This window comes from Pomacea canaliculata, linkage group LG13, assembly GCF_003073045.1.
Source record: "Pomacea canaliculata isolate SZHN2017 linkage group LG13, ASM307304v1, whole genome shotgun sequence".
NCBI classification, from domain to species: domain Eukaryota; kingdom Metazoa; phylum Mollusca; class Gastropoda; order Architaenioglossa; family Ampullariidae; genus Pomacea; species Pomacea canaliculata.
Genome location: NC_037602.1, coordinates 1,666,313 through 1,686,732, shown reverse-complemented (window position 1 = coordinate 1,686,732; position 20,420 = coordinate 1,666,313). Strand labels below are relative to the sequence as shown.

The following is a 20,420-nucleotide window of genomic DNA, read 5'->3' as shown; positions in this document are numbered from 1 at the left end:
TAACGGCAGCCAGTCAACACGCGCGTGCGCGGTTTCAGAAGGAAGTCTGCTTCTTAGAAACGTCTGTGGCCCTAAGACAGGTTGTGTAGAGAGGACAATCAAAACATCAGCGGTCACGCCAAACATGACAGCCGCCATTACCCGCCACGTGCCACGTCCTCCTCGCTAATTCATCTCCAGAGGTTAGTTTTGTGCTTTCTTCCGGGCCGTCACGTGGCGCAACGCTGAGCGCCTGTCACCAATGCCGTGAAGGTGGACTGTCCTGGGTTCAGATCTTGTCTCGGGCACGCTGTTCTTTCTCTGCATGCGGCATCTGTTTGTAGACTTGGCTGCCTTGCCGTGATGTAGTCTCAGTTGTTTCGTTGTTTCAAATCCCAGAAACAAATGTTGATCGTCTGTAAGTCTGTAACTGAGGATGTATAGAGTGTAGCAGGCAACAGATGCAGTGAACACTGACACATATTAAAAACAACATTGCTTTGTGTCTGTGTGGATGTATTAAATACATATTGTTGTTTTCTCGTGATTCACAATGTAGTATTTATTAACGCCGAAATACGACAGTAAATATAGGTAAATTCCTTTTTTAAAAAGACATTTCGGTAAGACAAACGTGATGAAAACTCGTAACCTGAGATTTAATTCACTTCGTCGAGACACACAAACCCAAAGTCTCGGTTTCTAAAGACCACTTTACTTAAATCGCGTGTAAAACACAAGTTTGGACCGTTTCTGGCAGCCGCCATGTTTTATTGTCGAGTGACGTCATCGGAGCCCTTCCGGTCGAAATTGTTTTAATCTCCTGAGTGCTGTCGTCAGCTGTGGAAGCGGATCCTGGTGATGACAAGATGTCCGGACGTGAGAGAGGATCAAGTAACAAACAACAACAACAACAACAACAGCTGCAGGCGTCCATCTGACATTTGTACAGAGTTGTCTCACCAACCGTTGACACAGGAATAAACCTGACGTGTCACTGCGTTGTTGATGTTGGTTGTACTTGAAATACATTTTGTACAGACAACGCTCGCACTGACCAAGCCCCACGTGACCAGTACTTTCTCACCGGTAGGGGACGCAACCCAGACAAGTCTGTTTACATCTCCTCGTAAACCGTCCTCCCTGACGATCCTCCCGTGTTCCTGGCAGATTGCAGGCTGTAAATAAAGGTCATGCTGGACAGTCGGCCAATCAGCTCACAGTCCCCTCCATCCCCCTCAACAGCATCACTCGACGAGTGGTTCAACCTACATCCTTACTTAGCATCAGTAATTCTCCCCCTTGGCGAAAGAGTAAAACAATCACCACAGAGGGCGTTACTACTGTCGCTTGTCTTTTACCGTCAGTAGCCTTCCTCAAAGTGTTTATTTTGTGTACACGTATGTGTATTCCTCGTTGCCAAGTGTCTTATTATGTACTCTGAATGAACATCCCACCCAGGCTGTCACGTGTGTCAGTCCTCCAGCTCCAGCTTTGCTGTCAGGTCCCCTGGGCGGATAGATAGAGCAGTCGGAGCTCCGAAGGTTCAAATACACTCGAGTATTTTCACTTTGTTTGCTGGCAGGAGTGCGGCCCCGAGTTTCTATCAGCATCCTTGAGTTGATGACAACACCACCAAGGGGAGACACCACGTGCCACTGAGTGATCTGCCCTTGTCATGTTAGGACTGGCACCGGCGTGGAAACGTTTACCGGTCTTTCGATGACCGGACAGACCAGGAGACGGCAGGCTGGAAGGGACCACAGCCCTATCCTCCCGGTGATGTGAACACTCGGCCTTGCCACAGTCCCCCGACATTGTATCCCAGACTGCACCGAGTCCTCCATCAGGTCCCCGAGGTCGCAGTCAGTGCCACGATGACACCTGCACACAATGGAGGAACATTATATGACTGTTGTGTTTATTGCTAGGGAAGCAAGAACCCTGCTTGCCCTCCATGTGGCTGTTGTCTACACGACTGGCTGTTCTGCTCTACTCATCTGTTGGTGAGCTGTCGGTTCAAATCCCGCTCACAACTGAGTTCAGTGTTTCTTTTACGATTTGATTGGATGCTTGATTGAAAGCTTTTACGGTCGATTTGAAAAGCGAAAACAACTTGCAGCCGAGTACCAGAGTCCTTCTACATCTTTGTTCGTTTATTTATGGCTGAATCCTTTTTTCTATTATCTTCGTGAATAACAGAAGAAAAAACAAACCAACAAAGCATTGACCTTTAGTCCCTTCCATTTCCTGTTATTTTTGTTTTTGTTTTTACTGACATGTACATTCTCTCTATACATAAGAACTCATGAACTAACATAAATCCAGTCAAGACACCAGCCTCAAGTTTTCAGGTTCCTTGTTTATTTATTTGTTTATTTTTTACAGTGACCTGTTGAAACTGCAGAATGTTTTAGGTTCTTCCCACGACGACCTCCTGTCCTCGCACTGTCAGGGTTGGACTGCAGTCCTCAGAGTTGATAGTCTTTACAGCTTCTTAGCTCATCATCCCCAAGTTGCTCTTGGCTGATTGTTCTACTCTCTGAGATGTCCAGTGTCCGACTAATTAAGCTGAGTACCCGATGTGTGAATGATGTTGGTGGTGTGTCCGTGTGTCCGTGTGTCATTCTATCCTCGAGGTGTCAACAACGGTCCATCACACACTGCAGACGAAGGACAAAGCTTCAAGTGAGATCCCTCATCGAGAAAGACTAGTAATGCTTTGGATTGAATGATGTGATAACTGTTTATAAATGAATTAAAGTGAGAAGAGATACAGGTTGGCATGGGGACGATTAAAAATCAGCGAGAAGCGAGATATGAGTCACTGTCAACCGTATTTTTGGAACACAATTACTTTCCTGGAATTGCCGAAGCGAATTTCTCCCATGGAGCTTTTATTCCTGCCACTGCTCCCCCCACATCTCCTTTCCACCCCCGATCATAATTCTCCGGTGCATGACCCATCCTCCCCGTTAACGGTCACAAAAGCGTCGTCTGCTTCTAACGGGTGTCACGTGCAGGCTGGCCCCACCCGTCCTCTGTCCCCTCCCCTCTCCCTCCCCTCTCTCCCTGTGGCAGCAGATGAAATCGATGGAGAACAAAACAAGATTGAGTTAACACGGTTATGGCGCTCATGCGCCTTACTTTCCAAAGACTTTCATTTGTCAGCATCCTTCATGCATTTCTTTGACAGTCGTTGGACAAGACTCCGGGTGGACAATGCTCCACCACCCTGAAATCATACACAGCCCTCCCGATCTGCTACAATAGTTTTTGGTTTTTAAAACTTGAGAACAATGAAGACCCAGAGATGTGGAGAACCAAGACGATCTTGGCCTGGGTGCGGTACTGAACACAAGACTGTCATCAGAGGGTGAGCAGATCACGTGATCTCATGTTTCACTAGAAGCTTCCAGCCATGAGCTGCGCGTGCTGGGCTCATCCCACAGACTGATGGCTGATGGGAAGGTTTATATTGTTTACTAGCAGCAGAGTGTTCACAAGTAGTAGACTGTATATGTTTACAGATGTCGCCCTCATCTGACAGTGTCAGAAAGATGTCAGGTGGTGGCGACGGCTCTTATTGGAGGAGGCGGCCACACGTCACCAGAGTACGTCGTGCTGCACGTGCTGCCAAGCTCAGTGCCCCGCCATTCACTGCCAGCAGCCTTGTGGGATTTCTTGTCAGCCCCGACACTTTGCCTCGCTAATCGATGAGATTGTCTGATGAGATGCCAACAAGTCGTTTGCCACATCAGGCAATGAAACGCTTTCTGCTTTAGCGACTTTGCTTCACAAGCCATTGCGCGCGCACAAAGACCACGTGCACAGCGAGATGGAGGCTGTAGGGGGCGCTGATGTGCATCTTGGTCTGCTGGTGAGTGCGTGAGCGTGAGTGTGTGAGTGTGTGCGTGCGTGTGTGCGCGCCTGGCTTCACGCTCCAACGACTCTGGTATACGAGTTGTATCTGTGTCATGAGTTGTGACGTCAGCGGGCGTCCTCACAAACTTCTCGTTGACTATCAGCGCCATCTTTACCCCCCCCCCCTTCTGCAGTGCTGTGGGTGTCACGTGAGGGTCACGTACCTCCATGTCACTCTTTCTGTGTTTTATAAGGTTTCGCCTCATGTTTCTCACACTTCTAAGCCCACACAGTCACGGTGCTCATCAATCGCATGCACCACTCACTCAGGTCACGTGATCCAGCTGCACTCGCGCGGGAAGACAAATATGTTTGCTTTGGCTTACCTTCCTTACATAGATCGGCCTATAAATAGACACTTTTTCCAACTCGGAGACTTTTTTTTTATAAATTTTTGTTGGAAAAGAATGTGTACGGAATTCTAAAATTAGATGTAAACAGTAAACTCACTTCGCGCATGTCTGTAACCCTGACGGCCATGTGGTCAGGAAGCTTACACTGTTCAACAGGGCTGAGAGAAAGAGAATTTGGGGTGGTGGTGGTACAAGGCTTTACACCAATGAACATCCCTTATACACACCTGCACCATTTATTTCGTTACATTTGGGAGCGTCGTCATCAAGCGATAGGTGGGAGGGTCGACTCCCGCCGCGGCACGTCACGTTTGCGGAAACAGGTCAGTCACCAATCGATGTATGACTTTTGACTCCCGACAAACCGTTGCTGCGGGATGCGGTGAGAGCCGCTCACAACTTCAAATGATGGTTCTTCTCTAGACTCTGGCGAAGAGAAACAAGCGTGGCACACAACATCTGACCCTTCCGATGACCTTTAACCCTCTTGCTGACGATCAGCCAGTAAGGCGCGCGCCGTGACGCAGCACGTGAAGCCCGGAGCACGCATGTGTAGGTTTATGGATTGTTTATTACAGGTTTATTACAGGTTTATTACAGGAGCATCAGATGCAGCGATGCCCGTGATGCGAGGGTTAGGTCACGTGATGTGGCGCTGTTCTGTCAAGCGAGTTTTACGTCAACGACATCGCGGATGGCAACCACCACGTCTGTGAAATTGTTGTTGCTGTTGCCGTTGGCAGTTTGTATGCAACCGTCAAGAGATAATTAGCCTTATCATCCGCGTCCTCTAGAGACAGGATCGTTGCAGTCAACCACACCAGCGACGTTACCAACAGCAACCTGCTGTCCTGTGGCAGATGAAAGTGGGAGGATGTGGGGGATAAATCGTTAAACATGGCCTCACAGGCAGGAGAACAGAAAAGCCTGCCTCACGTTCAGCGAAGTTATTACTTCCGGCAGTCATACACGACACTGCGCACATCAACAATATGGCGGCTGGCCGGAAGTCGGTGTTTGTACATCAAAAGGACCGGCGGTGGGTTTGTGAGAATATTGTGTTTGGTGGAGCTGGTGGAGGGTCGCGTCTGTCGTGACCTCAGACAGGATCGGTTGGTTTTCACGCAGAAAGACAAGAAAGAGAAAGAGGAGGGAGGGGAAATGAGGAAATTAAACCTTTTTCATCTTTTTCTGTTTTTCCTTTTGGCCGAGTGCAGAGCGACCCCTGTGGCCACCAACCCTACTGAAGGCGTGTGAAGGGGGGAGGGACCTTTCTTTCTTGATTCGTGGGAAATGAAAATGTGTTTATTCAACTTTATTCAACATCACTGTTGGTGCCTTTCTCATTACCCAAAATTTTAAAATATTTTTAAAAAATGAGAAATACAAATCGTATTTATGCATGCATGCGCGGGTGTGTGCTTGTGTTTGAAGGCGTGCGTGCTTTAGGACCAAGAGCTGGTAGTGTGTGTCCGTGGTGACCAAGCCAGGCCTGACGAGAGGGGGGGGGACAGGGGGGTCTGGTGTACCCGGGCCCGCGGCTGTCAAGGGGGCCCGGCCTTGTTCAGTGGATTTTTTTTTCTTCTTCTCCTTTTCTTTTTCTTTTAAAGAAAGGTCTAAGGACAGAACACCCAAGCATTACACATGCAGAAGTTGAGTATGAGTGTAGATATTGAGATTCGAATTGTAAACATACATTATATACTGGGAAAATAATTTACGATTACAAGTACAAGGGGCCCGGAGGCCGGAGAGGTCGTCTGTCCTGGGGCCCGGGCTGGCTCTCGGCGGCCCTGGACCAAGCACCCTGACATGCTGTTCCCCGGGTATCTATTTTCTTGCGGGAAGTGAGGGTGGGGCCAGTCCAAGCACTTGGTGACCAGGGTACTGAGAGGCTGTTTACGGGTATGTGGCTGACCGCGGAAGATGTATTACCGCGAAAGGACACAAGACTGAAGTCGACAGACCGGCGGCTTTTCAGGGAATAACTACACAATCCCCATTTTTCTGTTGCCCAGAACCCGCTCAAGACCAGCATCGCTGGCACTGATTGCAGTTCGTGTGCGGACTGTGAAGCGAGGCCGACAGGGTGAGTGGCTCATCAGGTCAATCACCGCTACACCGTTGCCGGAAGACCGCGGCACGAGGCCTTGTTGTACAGTTTGGGACAGGAAACACAGCTTCGGCGAATGAACTGAATCAGACTGTGCCAGGCTCTTTTGTGGCGATGATAGAATGTTGCACAGAGCTTTCTCTTTAAACAATTTGCCTCAGCTTTCTACTCAAGTCGTTGTTCTGGAAAACAGAGAGATAGAACGAGGAAGGAAAGTAAGATAAGGAAAATCATGAGACGCAAGGGAAATGGATCCTCCAGCAAAACTAGTCTGAACTTGTGCTGAAGTGATTGGAACCTTATTCTTCTGTCTCTTTCATTTGTTCTCTCTTTCTCTTGATCACTGTATTTGAAATTGTAGATTACAAGAAGTATTTTTATAAGTGTTTTATTCCTATTATTCCCCCTTGACAGTCAACACTATCATTCCCCAAGGCTGTGTTTCTTCCATTTTCTGTCTATCCAGAAATAAGGGGAAGTGAGTAGGTCCCTTGCTCTCTCTTTGTGTCTGTGTGTGTGAGTGAGAGAGAGAGGGGGGAGGTGAAGCAACATTTTATTATCCCATGTATAATTTGGGGAAAGGAGTAATCTTCTAAATGCGTTTCCTCCCTTTGATTGCTGGGCGGTCAGTCGGAACAATCCTGTTATCACAGACACTCTGCTTTTCGTCTGTTGTTCACCATCGCCCCCATCATCCATCAACAGGAGACTTAAGTGACACGTGACCAGTGACTCCCCCTGTCATCGCGAACTCAAGTTAACAAGTGTCTCACAAAGTACAGGCACTTGCTGCATACACGGCCAAGTGACCTAGCGTGCTGATAGTGAATAAATAAACACAGAAATACACAATAAATAATAAATGTTAAACACATAGTTACAAGTTGAGCCTCAGTGGGTCAGAGTAGGTTAGTAATCAGCTGCCAGAGGTTGTAATTTCTAATGTTTTCTCACTTTAGAGAGTGGTTCCTATTGAAACCTTCCATTCAGTGAACTTTTAAATCAATGTTTATGTCCTGTTGATTTTTTAAAAATATACAACAAGAGAAGTAACAACCTTCGATAGTTTATCAATGTATACTCCACATCTCCTGGAATGATCCAAATGAGCCTGCACAAAAGAATGGAATTCTTGTTTCTTTTTTTCTACTTTCAGAACAGTCAGATTTTGAGAGGAATTGTTTGTTTGTTTGTTTGTTTGTTTGTTTGTTTGTTTGTTTGTTTGAAAGTCACGGGACTTTAGATGCACTGCTAGGTGTACTTCACAACTCTTAAATTGTTAATTTAAAAAAGTTCTTTTCATAATTTTGCTTTTGGGGCTAAATAGCTCGGCCCGGCACGACCCTCTCTTCTGTAAAGACTCAGACACCAGTGGCATCACCTACGTCATCATCCAGCGGCAATAACCCTACATAAGCCGCCAACCCTTTTAGTCGACTTCCGGCAGCACCGGGGCGGAACCGGAAGCTGCGTCGCGTGCTCGCGGGGAGGCGGTGCAGATAAGGAGCGACTTGCACGCCACCTGTCACTGGAGGAGACGTCAAGTTCTTTGCAAGGCACCGGGACTCTGGTAGACTGTTGTTACAGCCGTCACAGGTAAGAATACGTCAGACAGACCGTTAGACATCGACACAACGGTCACATCACGTGATCACAGGAAATCTCGTTTGAACACGCTAACGGAAAAACCTCCATCGTCTGCAAGAGAAACGGGAAAATCAGGAAAATCAGGAGTCCCAAGGAAAGAAAATACGGAATAAATAAATAACCAAACATACACAACAATCCAAAATGAGTAATGCTGATGTGTCATTAATCCTAATCAAAATAAATTGAACTGTTAATGACAGTGTAGAACATCTAGTGCTAGCCTCGCTGTGAATAATGATGACGATGTGCAGCACCTAGTGATGTGTCTCTAGTCCTGGTGTCAACGCTTCTCACTTAATTTCAGTCTCGCGCGGAACTGCAGTCCTAGTCTACAGGGGTAGACTACAGTGTCAGTCTACAGTGCCTGCACAGTCATCGCTGAAGTATGAAGTATGTAGAGTGACGGCCATGTTGATACCATCATCACCCCAAGAAACATCTCCAGGACATGAGGATAGTGTAGTCACACCTAGAAACTTCTCCAGGAGACAAGTGTAAGCCGTGTTAAAATCACGATTCAGCAGTTCTTTGAAGTAAGTAATACGGGTATTCTCTCTCTAAACTGTAGACAAGATGGCGGATAACGACTGTGATCTTAGTCCTTGATGGAAGTGTTATTCTGGGACGCTCGTCAGCACCGTCGGTACGGACCTTGATGGCCTCCACCCCTTCAAAACGGGTGCCCTTGATGACCCCTTGATGACCCCTTGAGCTTGGGGAAAAGAGAAAAGTCACTTGGAGCAAGATCGGGTGAATAGGGAGGTTGTTCCAGTCCAGTGATGTTCTTCTCGGCCAGGAGCTGCTGGATACCCAGGGTGTTGTGAGCAGGTGCATTGTCGTGGCGAAGCAAAAGCATGACAGAGAAGGATGGGAAAGTGCATTAGACTCGAGAAGGGAAGACTTTGAAGGGAAAAACCCTGCTTGTTCTTTTGGAATTGAAAAAAAAATTTTGTGACACCAGTCCCCTCACTTTTCAAACACACCTTGTATACCAGATAATTCTCTCACCACACAGCAAACAGGAGGTCATAGGCAAGTGCACTGAGTGCATAACAATATTTCAAGCGCAACATCAGTTTTCAACTTTTGAAATCCTAGAGAAAAGCCTACAGTTTATAGGCAATTACTGGGTTGTTCGACCACAGATATAGATTCTAGTTACACTAGTCCAAGACAACAGCAAAAGGTGAATAGAAGTCCACACGGTCACACACCGCTGACCACACACATAAATCTCATAGAAACCCACGCAACCATGAAGTCCGGCAACACAAAGAACAGAAGGAATTCAATGGAGCGGAGCGGCTTACACACCCACAGCCTCTGTCATGCACAGGAGAGTTTATTAATGTGGAAGTTTACATTGCACTCTCCCGTCCTGGGGACAAAGGTCTGCGGCCGCGCGAAGCGTTTATGTCTTTGTCACGTGACCGAACACGCGATAAATATCTGGTAATGACACGTCCACCTTCGATCTCACCGACAGTCTACAGAACTACACTGATGTCCGGCGATGTAACGTTCTTTTTATGATGCCAGTGCCTTGTTGCTAAAAGGTTAAAGGTGATAAACATGGCAAGTGTTGACGTGTACATGTGTTTGTGTGTGTGCGCGCGCGTGCAGTTGATTATTCTCGCGCCCTATCCGCACCAGGCGCTGATTTGTGACCCGAATATTCGTGCAGTGGGCGCCGCGTGCAAATAATAATCTATTACTTTTCCACTTCACAGTTTTCCAGTCGTAGAGAATAATTTCGATGGCGTCGCTTCCTGGCGACGAGCAAGCGTTGGCACCGATGCCATGGTAATGCGCGCCTTTATCGACAGCCACGTGACCTTCTCCGGAATTTGATGCCACGCCTTCCTTCCGTCCTTGGTCTCTCTCGTTCTCTCTTTCTCTGTCCCCTCACTCCCCTCTCATAATCAATCTCTCGAATGTGGCGTTAAGGGGAAATGTGACCCCCCGCAAGGGGAGAATTTATCTGCCTTATTATTTAAAAGTTATCTAAATGACCTTTAGAACCATCCTTCTGTCGATCACATAAGTAGTCTCATTAAAATCACAGACGGTGACGTGGGTTGCACGATATATTCAAAATATTGTGCTGTTACTTACAGATGATACTAGTGCTTCTTCAGAAAAATCAGAATCTCTTCAAAAGTCATTCAGTAGCATGAAATGTTGTCTTGTTGACAAGAAATGAAGGATGACTGAGTCCAGTGGTCAATTCTTGCTTGTCTCCGTTACAGCGATGACTGTAAGGCCCTGGGTTCTGACACCTGTCCACAGGTGGGCTGTCAGGTATTTTCTCCCAGTCCCAACTGGTGATGGTGGTTTGCCCTCTCTGCCATCACTTCAAGAATTCAACACAAAACACTATTCATCAAAAGCTTTCAACTGAAAAACGTTTTCAAACAAAACACAGTGTATCCAGGGAGTAGTGTTCACTGCATGGAATTCAAAATATGACTTTACTGCAGTTGTCACCGAGTCCGGAGATTGTCGCAACCCGAGTAGAGTTACCACAGATGTGACAGGGAGACAAACATTACTGGGCACTAATAGAGCTACTGAACCCTGACGTCACTCGCCTGAGGATGGCAAGAAGGGGGAAAAAAAAAACCAAATGTGTTTTTGTGCAATGAGGACCCGTCCACTTCCCTGCATTTTGCTTTTTCTGTCGTGATGACTTTTTTCCCCTTGTGTGTGGGTGGACACTTTTACAGTTCCAGTTTATTTACAGAGAGTGACAAGCCTGCAATTTTGTTGCTGGTACAATGGCCTGCATCCACGCGAAGACTTTTTAAAGGGGTTCATCATCGGGTAGCGGCTCACATAGCAAGGGAAACAACCGCAACATTGCGAACAGATATCGGAACGTCATTTTGACGGCGTTACTTCCCTTGTCGTCCGCAGTCCCATTTTCTCCTCTTGCCGGTATAGTTGTATTCGGTATTATCCAAACTTCACACAACCTGTATGCTCCTGAGTGTGGTAAGGATGTTGGTAGAGAAAGATTTCAGAGAATCCAAAGGGTTAAGGGTTACATCTGGGTTTGTCACGTGACACATTGCACAGCGGCGCTAGAGGTCAAACGTCCAACCTGCGTGTCTATGCTCCATGTGTACAAAATAAAAACACAACTATTTCAACAGACTTTACAGAGAGTTCAGCCTTAGTTTACCACGTGGGGACACTTAATGGTCGTGGGATGAGCAGGTACTAATAATGACAGTCCGGCACGTTCCTTCCAGTGAACCAGACGTGGGGACAGTGATGGAGACAGCATTGAGTCTGTGATTGTGTGTGATTTTCGTCTGACAAGGGAGATACGCTTTGTCTGTTAGTGCCAGACACTGTATCATAATAAATGTTCATGAAATGCACGTGTAACACGGGGACCTTGCAAAGCTGAGTTACAGTCACGTCCCCTGGTCTCACAGTGATGTCCCCTGGCCTCACTGGCTGGAGGCGGCAGAGGTCGTTGTACTTGTGTCTGATGTGATGTCTTGCTCGTGTGTGACTCGTGATTGTTTATGTTTATGACGGGCTGCCATCGTGTGTATGGAATGTGCTGCCTCTGTGTTTCGGTGACTTCAGTCCCTTGTCGACCTGCAGACTTGACATGTGGAGTGCCTTCGTGTTGCGTGTAGACCAGACCTGGGCAAACGCCGGCCCGCGGGCCGGATCCGGCCCGCCTCCTGTCTCTGACCGGCCCGCCCGCTGGCCAGCCCGCCAGTATATATACTATACATACAGTATTGGGTAACACTGAGTTAACTATATTAGTCCGGCCCTCTAGAACCATCCCAGTTTCTCATGCGGCCCCTTGGGAAAATTAATTGCCCACCCCTGGTGTAGACGCTGACCTTTGGCCTGGAGTACCGTCATTTTGTTCTGACGTCAACTTATTTTCACGTCACAACATCTGTCATCTGTGACGCGCCTTGAGCTTGTCTACAGGGGAGATAAGGCGCTATACAAGCAAGTGCTTATTATAATTCTTGTTGTTGTTGTTATTATTATTAAGTGTTTTGTTAGAATCCAATTTTAATCAAATATATCTATATCTAGGTGAAACGGAAAAAATAGTGTCATCCTGTGTCATGACACACTTTTAATGAACTATATCTATATCTCGGTAACACGGGAATCCTACTGAGCTCAACAAAGAGCCGAGGGTTGTTTCATGAAATATTCCCACCACGTGACTTGTGAATCTTCCCGCACATGGAGTTAGGCGTGAGGCAGGCTTGTGTCCAGTGGGAACTGATTTTGTCCGGGAAAAACGCTGTCGCTTTCTGCACAGGTAAGAAACAAACACTAATCAGCCAGGTGTTTTTTTTTTTTTTTTTTTTTTTTTTTTTTTTGCTTCCATAATTTGACTGTTATTTGTTTACATGAAGTCACTTTTATTTGTTTACATGACATCACTGGTATTCGTTTACATCACGTGACTGGTATTTGTTTCCATTATGTGTCTGGTATTTGCTTAAGACGCAAGACACAGTCAAATAAATAAATGAAAATTACTGTGCTCAAAGACCAGATGAAAATAATTTCAGATAGAAAAGACTTTGTGTCTGTCACACGTACCCACTCTGGGGATGGTGTCGATGATCTGAGCGCCGTTGACGGCCGTTAGTCTCACTCGGAAACTGCCGTTGACGGGCCCCGAGTTGAAGACAAAGAATCCGTCAGACGTGTGCTTCATGGGCTGCCAGCCGTTATGGTCAATCTCCATCTTGTGCACCGCCAGTCTGAAACCACAGGTAATTATATATATGTATAGAAAACTATTATATCAATCTTGTTCACGACGACGATCATCATTATCAGCAGTGTCGTCTTCTTCGTCTTAGTCGGCTTTCTGCTTCTGCTTTCCATTCCCTTCTCTCTCTCTCTGTGTTGGTGTGTGTGTGGGTGTTTCACAGGTAACCATTGATATTCCTATGATATACTAGTCAGTCTATATGATTTGCTTCTACCTCGGATCTAGAGCATTTACGAGTTTGTTTACCAGCTTCGTAAATAATAATGGTGGAAGAAAAAAGAGGACGCGTGAAGATGGTAGTGTCGCAAGCCACTCGCACCCTGACTCACCTTCGCCCACTTACCGCGAATTCTGCACCTGAAGCTTGAGGTACCAAGGATTGGACCCCTGGAACTTGAACTGCACGTTGCCAGAGCCCACTGGACACTGAACAGCTTGAATGGTGATATCCCAACGGCCATCACCGTCCACTCCAAAGTCAAGGTCCCCTTCAAGTACAGACAGGTAACAAACTCATCTCTTTCTTCTGTCTTTTCGACATTTATTCGCTCCTCCCCACCCTTACACACCACACCCTCGGTTATGCAGATTAACCAACTTGACAGGTTTACTTATCGCAAAAAATTTGCATGTGCTATAAATACCTTACAAAGCAGATGTAACACGTTTCTGACTTCAACATGGGCGTAGTAATATTTTATAGTAATATTTTATAGTAATATTTTAGTCTGCTTGAGGACCGCGATAGCTGCACAAAACCTCCGTAATGATGATGTGGTAGATGACAAAATCTTCGTCAGGATGAGACTTTAAAAGACAAAACTACATGATCCAGATGAAGGGTGTTATGTTGCTAAAGTCACCGCATGGTATAGCAGCAGGGTGATGTTGCTAAAACACTCGGTATAGCGAGGATTGGGGAGTGCAGGGGACGAAAAAAACAAAGCAAGACTTACCAGCCTGACATCCCGGACACAAGTCGTCAACAAAGACGAGGAACTCCCCTCGTATAGGGTTGTTGCCCAAGCCATGTCCTGACGCAGTCACCTGCACACAGTTCCTGAGAATAAGAAGAACAGGGGACACAAGCGGCAAAGACTAAGGGAGGGAGAATGAAGTGAACACATCAAGTACACGTGTGTTCACTCATAACACATCAAGTACACGTGTGTTCACTCACCTTCCAGCAGGTCCCGCACATGACTGAGTTCAAGAACTGAGGTCGGTTGAGAGCCACCGGGTACTTCACCTGCCTAGCAACCGGAGGGTTTTGTACCCCGTAGGAACACGTTCCTCCCCCGCCAGCGTCCCCGTAGTACGTACCCTGAGCGAAAAAAACCAACAAATAAACAAGCAAATCTCTACCAATAAACACTAGATGTTCAGATTACAGTATCTTTAGTCACTGACAAAGTCAACAATTCATGTAAACAACACACCACGAATGATGTCATCAGTACCAAAAACTGTTTTGTGACTGACTTTTGTTTTCTGTCCTCAACTATTTCCTTTCTGAAATCTTTTGTAACTGTTGGCCACTGGTTACTGTTGTATACTTATTCCACAATGTTCCTCTTGTATTATTGTCATGGCACTTGGGCTTGTCATGCAGCACCCGATGTCACCCAATGAACCTCGCGCTGTGTTCACGCAACTTTCTTTACACAAAGATTATGATTAACAACTTACTTTATTCAAAACGATTATAAACAATTTACCTTATTCCGGCAAAGTGATTATAAACAACTTTGTATAAAATGTCTACAAAGAAAGTGTGCGACCGAATTCAACTGAATGAGAAGAAAGGGGAAACGAGAGAATAAAGTGAAAGAAGACAGATAACATCGAGAAGAAATCCAATCGTACAAATAAATAAGAATTGATAAAGCATGTTATTGAAAACAAAATGACAAAAGAGAGAAGAGCCGTGAAGGTCTGAAGACAAGTCACGAGAGACTTCACCTCCATGTTACGTGGGGAGGGAGCAGGCAAAACATTTCATTCATTATCATAAAATATGGCCCTGCAAATTTTTTAGTAAAGAAAACAAAGATGAAAATATAAAATTAGGTAATGAAATGTAATAATTAACATATGAAACGTGGAATAAACTACATCTTACATCTCCATGAAAGGTGGACCTGTAGAGATTGAGGGCCTCCTCGTAGGTGTCCGCGCCGAGCCCCGACACAATGAAAGTGAACCCCAGCACCGCCGACAGCATCCCCATGTCACAGGTGAACTTCAGCCTCTATCGTCGTCTGACAAACCTTTTTATATCGTCTTATATAGACCACACAGGCCTGCTCAGTCTCTATACTTTCAGTCCCTGACCAATAACCACGCCCTGTTGTGACTTTGACAGCGATCACATTCATCCTTCTTCATTCTGCATGCTTAGAAAATATGGTTGTCCTTTGATTGTCATTTAAATACTTTTTGTTAAAATACCTTATCATAATTGTTTTTCTTGGAGATTTCAGTGTGAAGGACCTGCGCATCATCATCAACAATCATCCATCATCATTATCCATCAGCATCAATAATCATCACGGTATAGTAAGAATATTAAAACTTTTTCAATTCTCCAGCACAGAGACCACAGGTTTCTAGGGTCAAGAAAGTCCAAGAATGAATTGACTTTGTTTCGGGGATGCACAGCACAGCTGTGACACTGTGTTTGTTTATTGGTTTGCTTGTTGACATGCTTGTGCTTTCGTTATATCGATTATTTGTTTGTCTTCCCCCTAAGTACCACTTCACCTCGTCTACCAAGCTGACTGCTGTCACTCACTCTCGTCAGGTGTTCGTTGGGGAACATTCCTGATTCCTGCAGTGACCTACATGTCACAGTCCCATTTGTCCTCATGCTCGGCCTCACGTTCCACGTGTCTTGGCGACACTTATCTTCAATATATTTAAAGTTTTTTTTTCTAGAAAGATAACCTTCGCCATCTGCCATTTTCTCCAGACTGTCAGTTGAAATCCTTGTTACTGACTTGTCCCAGACAAGAGCGCTGGCAGCAACACGTCACCTGGGTATCGAGACCACCCGAGCACGACATTAGTCGCCGAGCTCCGGTTGTCAGGTCTACAGCATTGTGCGCCCTTCTTGCACTTGTAGAATATTGTATTATTATTGTTTACTGCGGACATGTACAGCACTTTCGGCGTGACCTGGTTTGACCGCCTGGTGACGTCATCAACTGCCATCTTGGTCCCTTTTTCCCAAAAGTATTATGTGCATGGTCATCGCAGATGTTTATGATTAAAATGTCGACGGACTACCTACTGGGTGTCAGTAGAAATGATGGTAAGGGGAAGCTGAGGCGGGGATATGCAGCAGTAAGTTCCCCTTTAAGTTGGTGTCAGCAATGAAAATGGACATTTCAGCTGTTACATATTCACTCACGTGTTGAAATCAAGTAGAACAGAGAGTAAGCACATGTTTGACAATAATTTATAAAGCAGTCAAAGACTGTCTGGCAGCTTCACTTTGTCTCTCGGTGCCAGCCGCTCACCTGCTACAACACGAATGTCAGTCACACAGAGCACAGGGCAGAGTTCATGTCATGACAAGAGAGAGGAGAGGCAGACAGAGTAATGAAGGACAAAGAGAAGGTACATCTGTGGGAGGTCTTTATTTTTGCATGACACCCTGGGAAAGATAAGTCAGTCAAACAGTCTCGTGTGGAAGAAACCAGAGAAGCTCCTCCACTGAGTCACTGAAGCTTTTGGTGCTTCAGGCGCTGGGCAGGCTGCTGTCCAAGGGAAACTGGTTCTGTCCCGACAGGATCTGGTCGTTCACTGCAGACAGGATGGCATAGTGCAAAGTATACTGCAGATTGTATTAAGCTGATAACAGCTCCACAATTTCTCTAGGACTTTTACCAGTTCCACAAAGCTGATGTTATGAAGGAATTGTAACATCAGATACAACAATAATAAAATGGTAAGTTTTAAAGAACTGTTAAGAAAAAAAAGGTGACAAGAAATACAGAGGACAATGAAAGCACTCATTAAATTTACAAGAAGCCCAACTGTGATAAATAACTATTTGTTAGTTTAAAATTCTTTTTATCAGCAGGATGTCGTTTCATTACATAACAAAACTGCCAATGGTGCGTGCGGCTTTATCTTCACTTCCTCTTGTATGACTACAAAAAAAGAATATATATGAATATTATTTTAACAATGCGCTATATACTACAAATGCTTCCAGGCGTTTTGGCTCAGATGGAACTATCTGGGTACCTGCAATGTCGACTCTTGTAGAGTCAGCGAAGAAAAGTTCTGTAAGAAGCCATGACGATAATCCCAGAATAATAACGATCAGGAACATAGATGACACGTGACAGACACAGGAAGACTGTCCTGCCAGCAGTGCTCACCGATTCCACTGATGGTGTCTGTGATCTGCGCGCCGTTGACTGCCGTCAGTCGGACCCTGAAGGCGCCGCTGATGGGGCCGCCATTGTACAGGAAGAAGCCGTCGCCCGTGTGCGTCATGGCGTGGAAACTTCCGCCCTGCTCGATCTCCATCACGTGCACGGGCAGTCTGGGAGGGTCAGGTGACACAAGGGTCGTCAGTGCAGCGATGCATGTCGGCACACAAACACACACACACACACGCGTGCGCGCGCACACACACACGCACACACACGCTCTCCCCACCAGCATATTACCGTATTCTCTCTCGTCAAAGAGCTTTACCGAGCATTGCGGACTTGCAGCTTCACATAATAAGGGTTGGAACCCTGGAACTTGAACTGCACGTTGCCAGACCCCACCGGACACTGGACAGCTTGAATGGTGATGTCCCAACGGCCGTCACCGCTCACACCCAGGTCAAGGTCCCCTTCCAACGCATCAAAAACAGTTTTGTAAAAAAAAATTTTCAAAGGTAACAACGTGGGTGCATTGGCGTTAATTTTTTTCCCTCCCAAAAGATTAATGTATTTTTATTTCCGATTCAAGTTGTTGCCACCCGTCACGCCCTGACTATAGGTTGCTGAGTCCCGACCTCAAAAGCGAGATTACCAGCCACAGAACACACAAAGTGTGGAAGGTAGTAATGGAGGACAAAGAGGAAGACAGACTTGTTAGCCAGCTTCGCACTAGTCATCACCTCTATGCCTCCAAACACGTGATGATAATTACGGATGGAATATCGTTGAATGACTAGAGGGATGCAAAATGATTTTCTTCTAACTGGGTAGAACTCAATGCAAGATACTATTCCTTCAAACAGAAATCAGGGTTATGAAGACGTTTTTGATGTGGAAGGTTCAGCCAGTCGGAGAACTAGAAACAAAAGCAGATCGTGAAGTCACAATTTTGATGTTTATGTGCTTGTAGATCCTTGTATATCTTGAAAACGAGAGGAAATAGTCAGAAATAGTATCTTGCACTGATATTTACCAAGTCATTAGAAAACCAGTTGACAACTCTCTAGTATTTAAATATTGTTTTTATAGAATACCGGCGTGACACTCAGGGCACAGGTTGTCCACAAAGACCGTGAATGTGCCTGTTATTGGGCTGTGGCCTGATCCAGTCCCAGCCCCAGTCACCTGCACACATTCAGCGAGTTAGCCAGAGAGTGGACAGAGACATGGTGGTCTCTAGAAAACAAGTCAAGTATTTATAGAAAACAAGTCAAGTATTTATCATTTTTTTCAACTTTGTTCAACTCTCTTTCTTGTTACGTTTGTTCTTTTCTTTCTGTTGCAGCTGCTTCTACCGCCGCTGCCACCAGCAGCACCACCACTAGCAGCACCAGCACCACCAGCACCACCAGCAGCACCAGCAGCACCGCCAGCACGTTTTTGCCTGACAGTTACTTGGGTATATACCACACATTTAAGATGTCTAACCCTGACACATCTAATGTGTGTAGCTTAGCTAGTGTCAATAGCTGACAGCTAATCTTCATGTCTGACACTAATACAAGTACAGCTAAACACGTGTCCTTACCCATACTCACCCTCCAGCAGGACCCACACATGACAGAGTTCATAAACTGAGGACTGTTGAGAGCCACGGGGTACTTTGTCCCGCTGGCTGCAGGTGGGTTTTGTACCCCGTATGAACACGTGCCACCACCACCAGAGCTGCCATAGTAAGTACCCTGCATACAGAATGGAAAACATGTTTATTAATGAATGCAATGGGTAGCACGACTACTGCTGTCACATACCTTTACCAAGGAAGACACTAAAGAAAGAAAGATTCAAACAGCTGACCCTTGGCCTTTAGAATTTAGTCGAACAACCCTTCCCCTACTTGAACTGTATGGAAAGGTAAAATTACAATGCTGTGAGGACATAATCTCACGCTTATACTAAAAGTATGATATTAAGAACGAAAAATAAGGGAAATCATGTAATTAATAACGATAAAGTTTGACCTGGTGACGAAAACCATTAATTGAAAGAGAGATCACTTACATCGCCTTTAAACGTACTTTTGTACATGTTGAGGGCCTCGGAGTTAACGGTCCCCGCGCCATCAACAGACGCCACTACAACCAACGACAACAACGACAGCAGCAACATGTTGAGCCTCTACCTCTGTCACTAGCATGGCTCGGACTGTAAGTCTGGCCTTATATACATCCACCCTCGCCAACTGATTATTCAGCATTGTGTGGTGAGTATATTTAAGGCACGTGTCCTGGAAACTCGCCTTCTGACAAAAACCTTCTCCAGCGCAGATAACGGGACAGCACGAGCTTCTCTACACTTACATCTACTTCCATCAAACTCTTATCATACCCTGCTCCTAGTGTCACCGGCATGTCGGCCGCCGTCATGTACTCATGATAAAGGTATATTACACTTCTTTATAAATGCAAAATTATTCTTTTTTAAATAGGGCAATATATATATAAAATAATACAACAAGCACTGAATGATAACTACGTGCATTTAAATAATAATGTCTTTGGAAATGTAGGCGATCACAGTATGTAGAGCAAAAGAAGTAAGAGTAATACATGGGAATAAAAGTTCAATATGTTATTATCGATAAATGACGGTTTATATAGTTTTTTGTAATCTAGTTATTGGTAAGTGATGAGGTAACCCTGAGATGTAGAATCACGTGGTCTATTCTGAAAACTGCTCATCTACACACAGATTATTGTGTTGCTTAATATTTTCACAGATTGGGTTGTCAAGTATTGATGTGTGTATTTTACCTCTGTCACGCGCCAGTCCGTGCCTCCATGTGTTTCATGTTATTTTAACCCCTTGGCGACGTAGGGAAGAGCGGATAGAGTGCACGGGAGAAGGACTGAGAGCGTTAGAGGGGAAAGGGTTAACCGTGACACGGAGTATGTGGTGATTTTTGATGGGAAAGAGGTAGAAAATGTACTCAGGCCCGGGATAGTGAAGGAAGAAGACGTGCGTGAGTCACGTGAATGTCGCGAGGTGAGATGACAGAGTAGAGCAGGGTGGTGTTCATCGACACTGGAGGCGGCGCAGTGCTGACCCCTTGTTGAGTAACCTCGCCTAGACGAGGTCTAACATATTTCTGTTATTGCTTGTGGAATTGTAATAGAACTCCTGTAGGTTTCAAAGTTGTAAACACGAATACATGAGAGAAAGATGTGTGGATTGGAGAA

The 20,420-nt window shown here is 45.6% G+C and overlaps 2 protein-coding genes across 3 annotated transcripts; both read right to left on the bottom strand.

Annotated features, from left to right (window-relative positions):
• Positions 1-12,115: 12,115 nt before the first annotated feature.
• LOC112554082 (expansin-YoaJ-like) lies at positions 12,116-15,115 on the bottom strand. 2 transcript variants are annotated; one of them, XM_025221676.1, is made up of 6 exons: positions 14,916-15,115; positions 13,969-14,117; positions 13,750-13,835; positions 13,137-13,281; positions 12,616-12,779; positions 12,116-12,320 (listed from the first exon to the last, which is right to left on the bottom strand). In XM_025221676.1, exons 1-6 carry the CDS (start codon positions 15,021-15,023, stop codon positions 12,256-12,258), a joined length of 717 nt encoding a protein of 238 aa, XP_025077461.1. In that variant the 5' UTR covers positions 15,024-15,115; the 3' UTR covers positions 12,116-12,255. The 2 variants fall into 2 exon arrangements, with proteins under 2 accessions (XP_025077461.1, XP_025077460.1); XM_025221675.1 differs by having other exon boundaries at positions 13,750-13,840; positions 13,974-14,117; positions 14,916-15,112.
• Positions 15,116-16,417: 1,302 nt separating this feature from the next.
• Positions 16,418-19,402, bottom strand: LOC112553917 (expansin-like protein 5). Its single transcript, XM_025221408.1, has 6 exons — positions 19,243-19,402; positions 18,780-18,923; positions 18,276-18,366; positions 17,507-17,651; positions 17,185-17,351; positions 16,418-16,600 (listed from the first exon to the last, which is right to left on the bottom strand). The coding sequence occupies exons 1-6, from the start codon at positions 19,348-19,350 to the stop codon at positions 16,536-16,538; spliced, it is 720 nt and encodes a 239-aa protein (XP_025077193.1). The 5' UTR covers positions 19,351-19,402; the 3' UTR covers positions 16,418-16,535.
• Positions 19,403-20,420: the final 1,018 nt, after the last annotated feature.

What these genes read in the sequence shown, in the direction of transcription:
- LOC112554082 (XM_025221676.1), bottom strand. Translation starts at nt 15,023, where the DNA reads ATGGGGATGCTGTCGGCGGTGCTGGGGTTCACTTTCATTGTGTCGGGG. An exon ending in GGTCCACCTTTCATGGAGAT is followed by an intron (nt 14,118 to 14,915) that starts GTAAGATGTAGT and finishes TTTTTCGCTCAG; the next exon opens with GGTACGTACTACGGGGACGC. An exon ending in GGGACCTGCTGGAAGGTGAG is followed by an intron (nt 13,836 to 13,968) that starts TGAACACACGTG and finishes TGTGCAGGTGAC; the next exon opens with TGCGTCAGGACATGGCTTGG.
- LOC112553917 (XM_025221408.1), bottom strand. Translation starts at nt 19,350, where the DNA reads ATGTTGCTGCTGTCGTTGTTGTCGTTGGTTGTAGTGGCGTCTGTTGAT. An exon ending in TGTGTGGGTCCTGCTGGAGG is followed by an intron (nt 18,367 to 18,779) that starts GTGAGTATGGGT and finishes GAATGTGTGCAG; the next exon opens with GTGACTGGGGCTGGGACTGG. An exon ending in CTGCAAGTCCGCAATGCTCG is followed by an intron (nt 17,352 to 17,506) that starts GTAAAGCTCTTT and finishes TGACCCTCCCAG; the next exon opens with ACTGCCCGTGCACGTGATGG.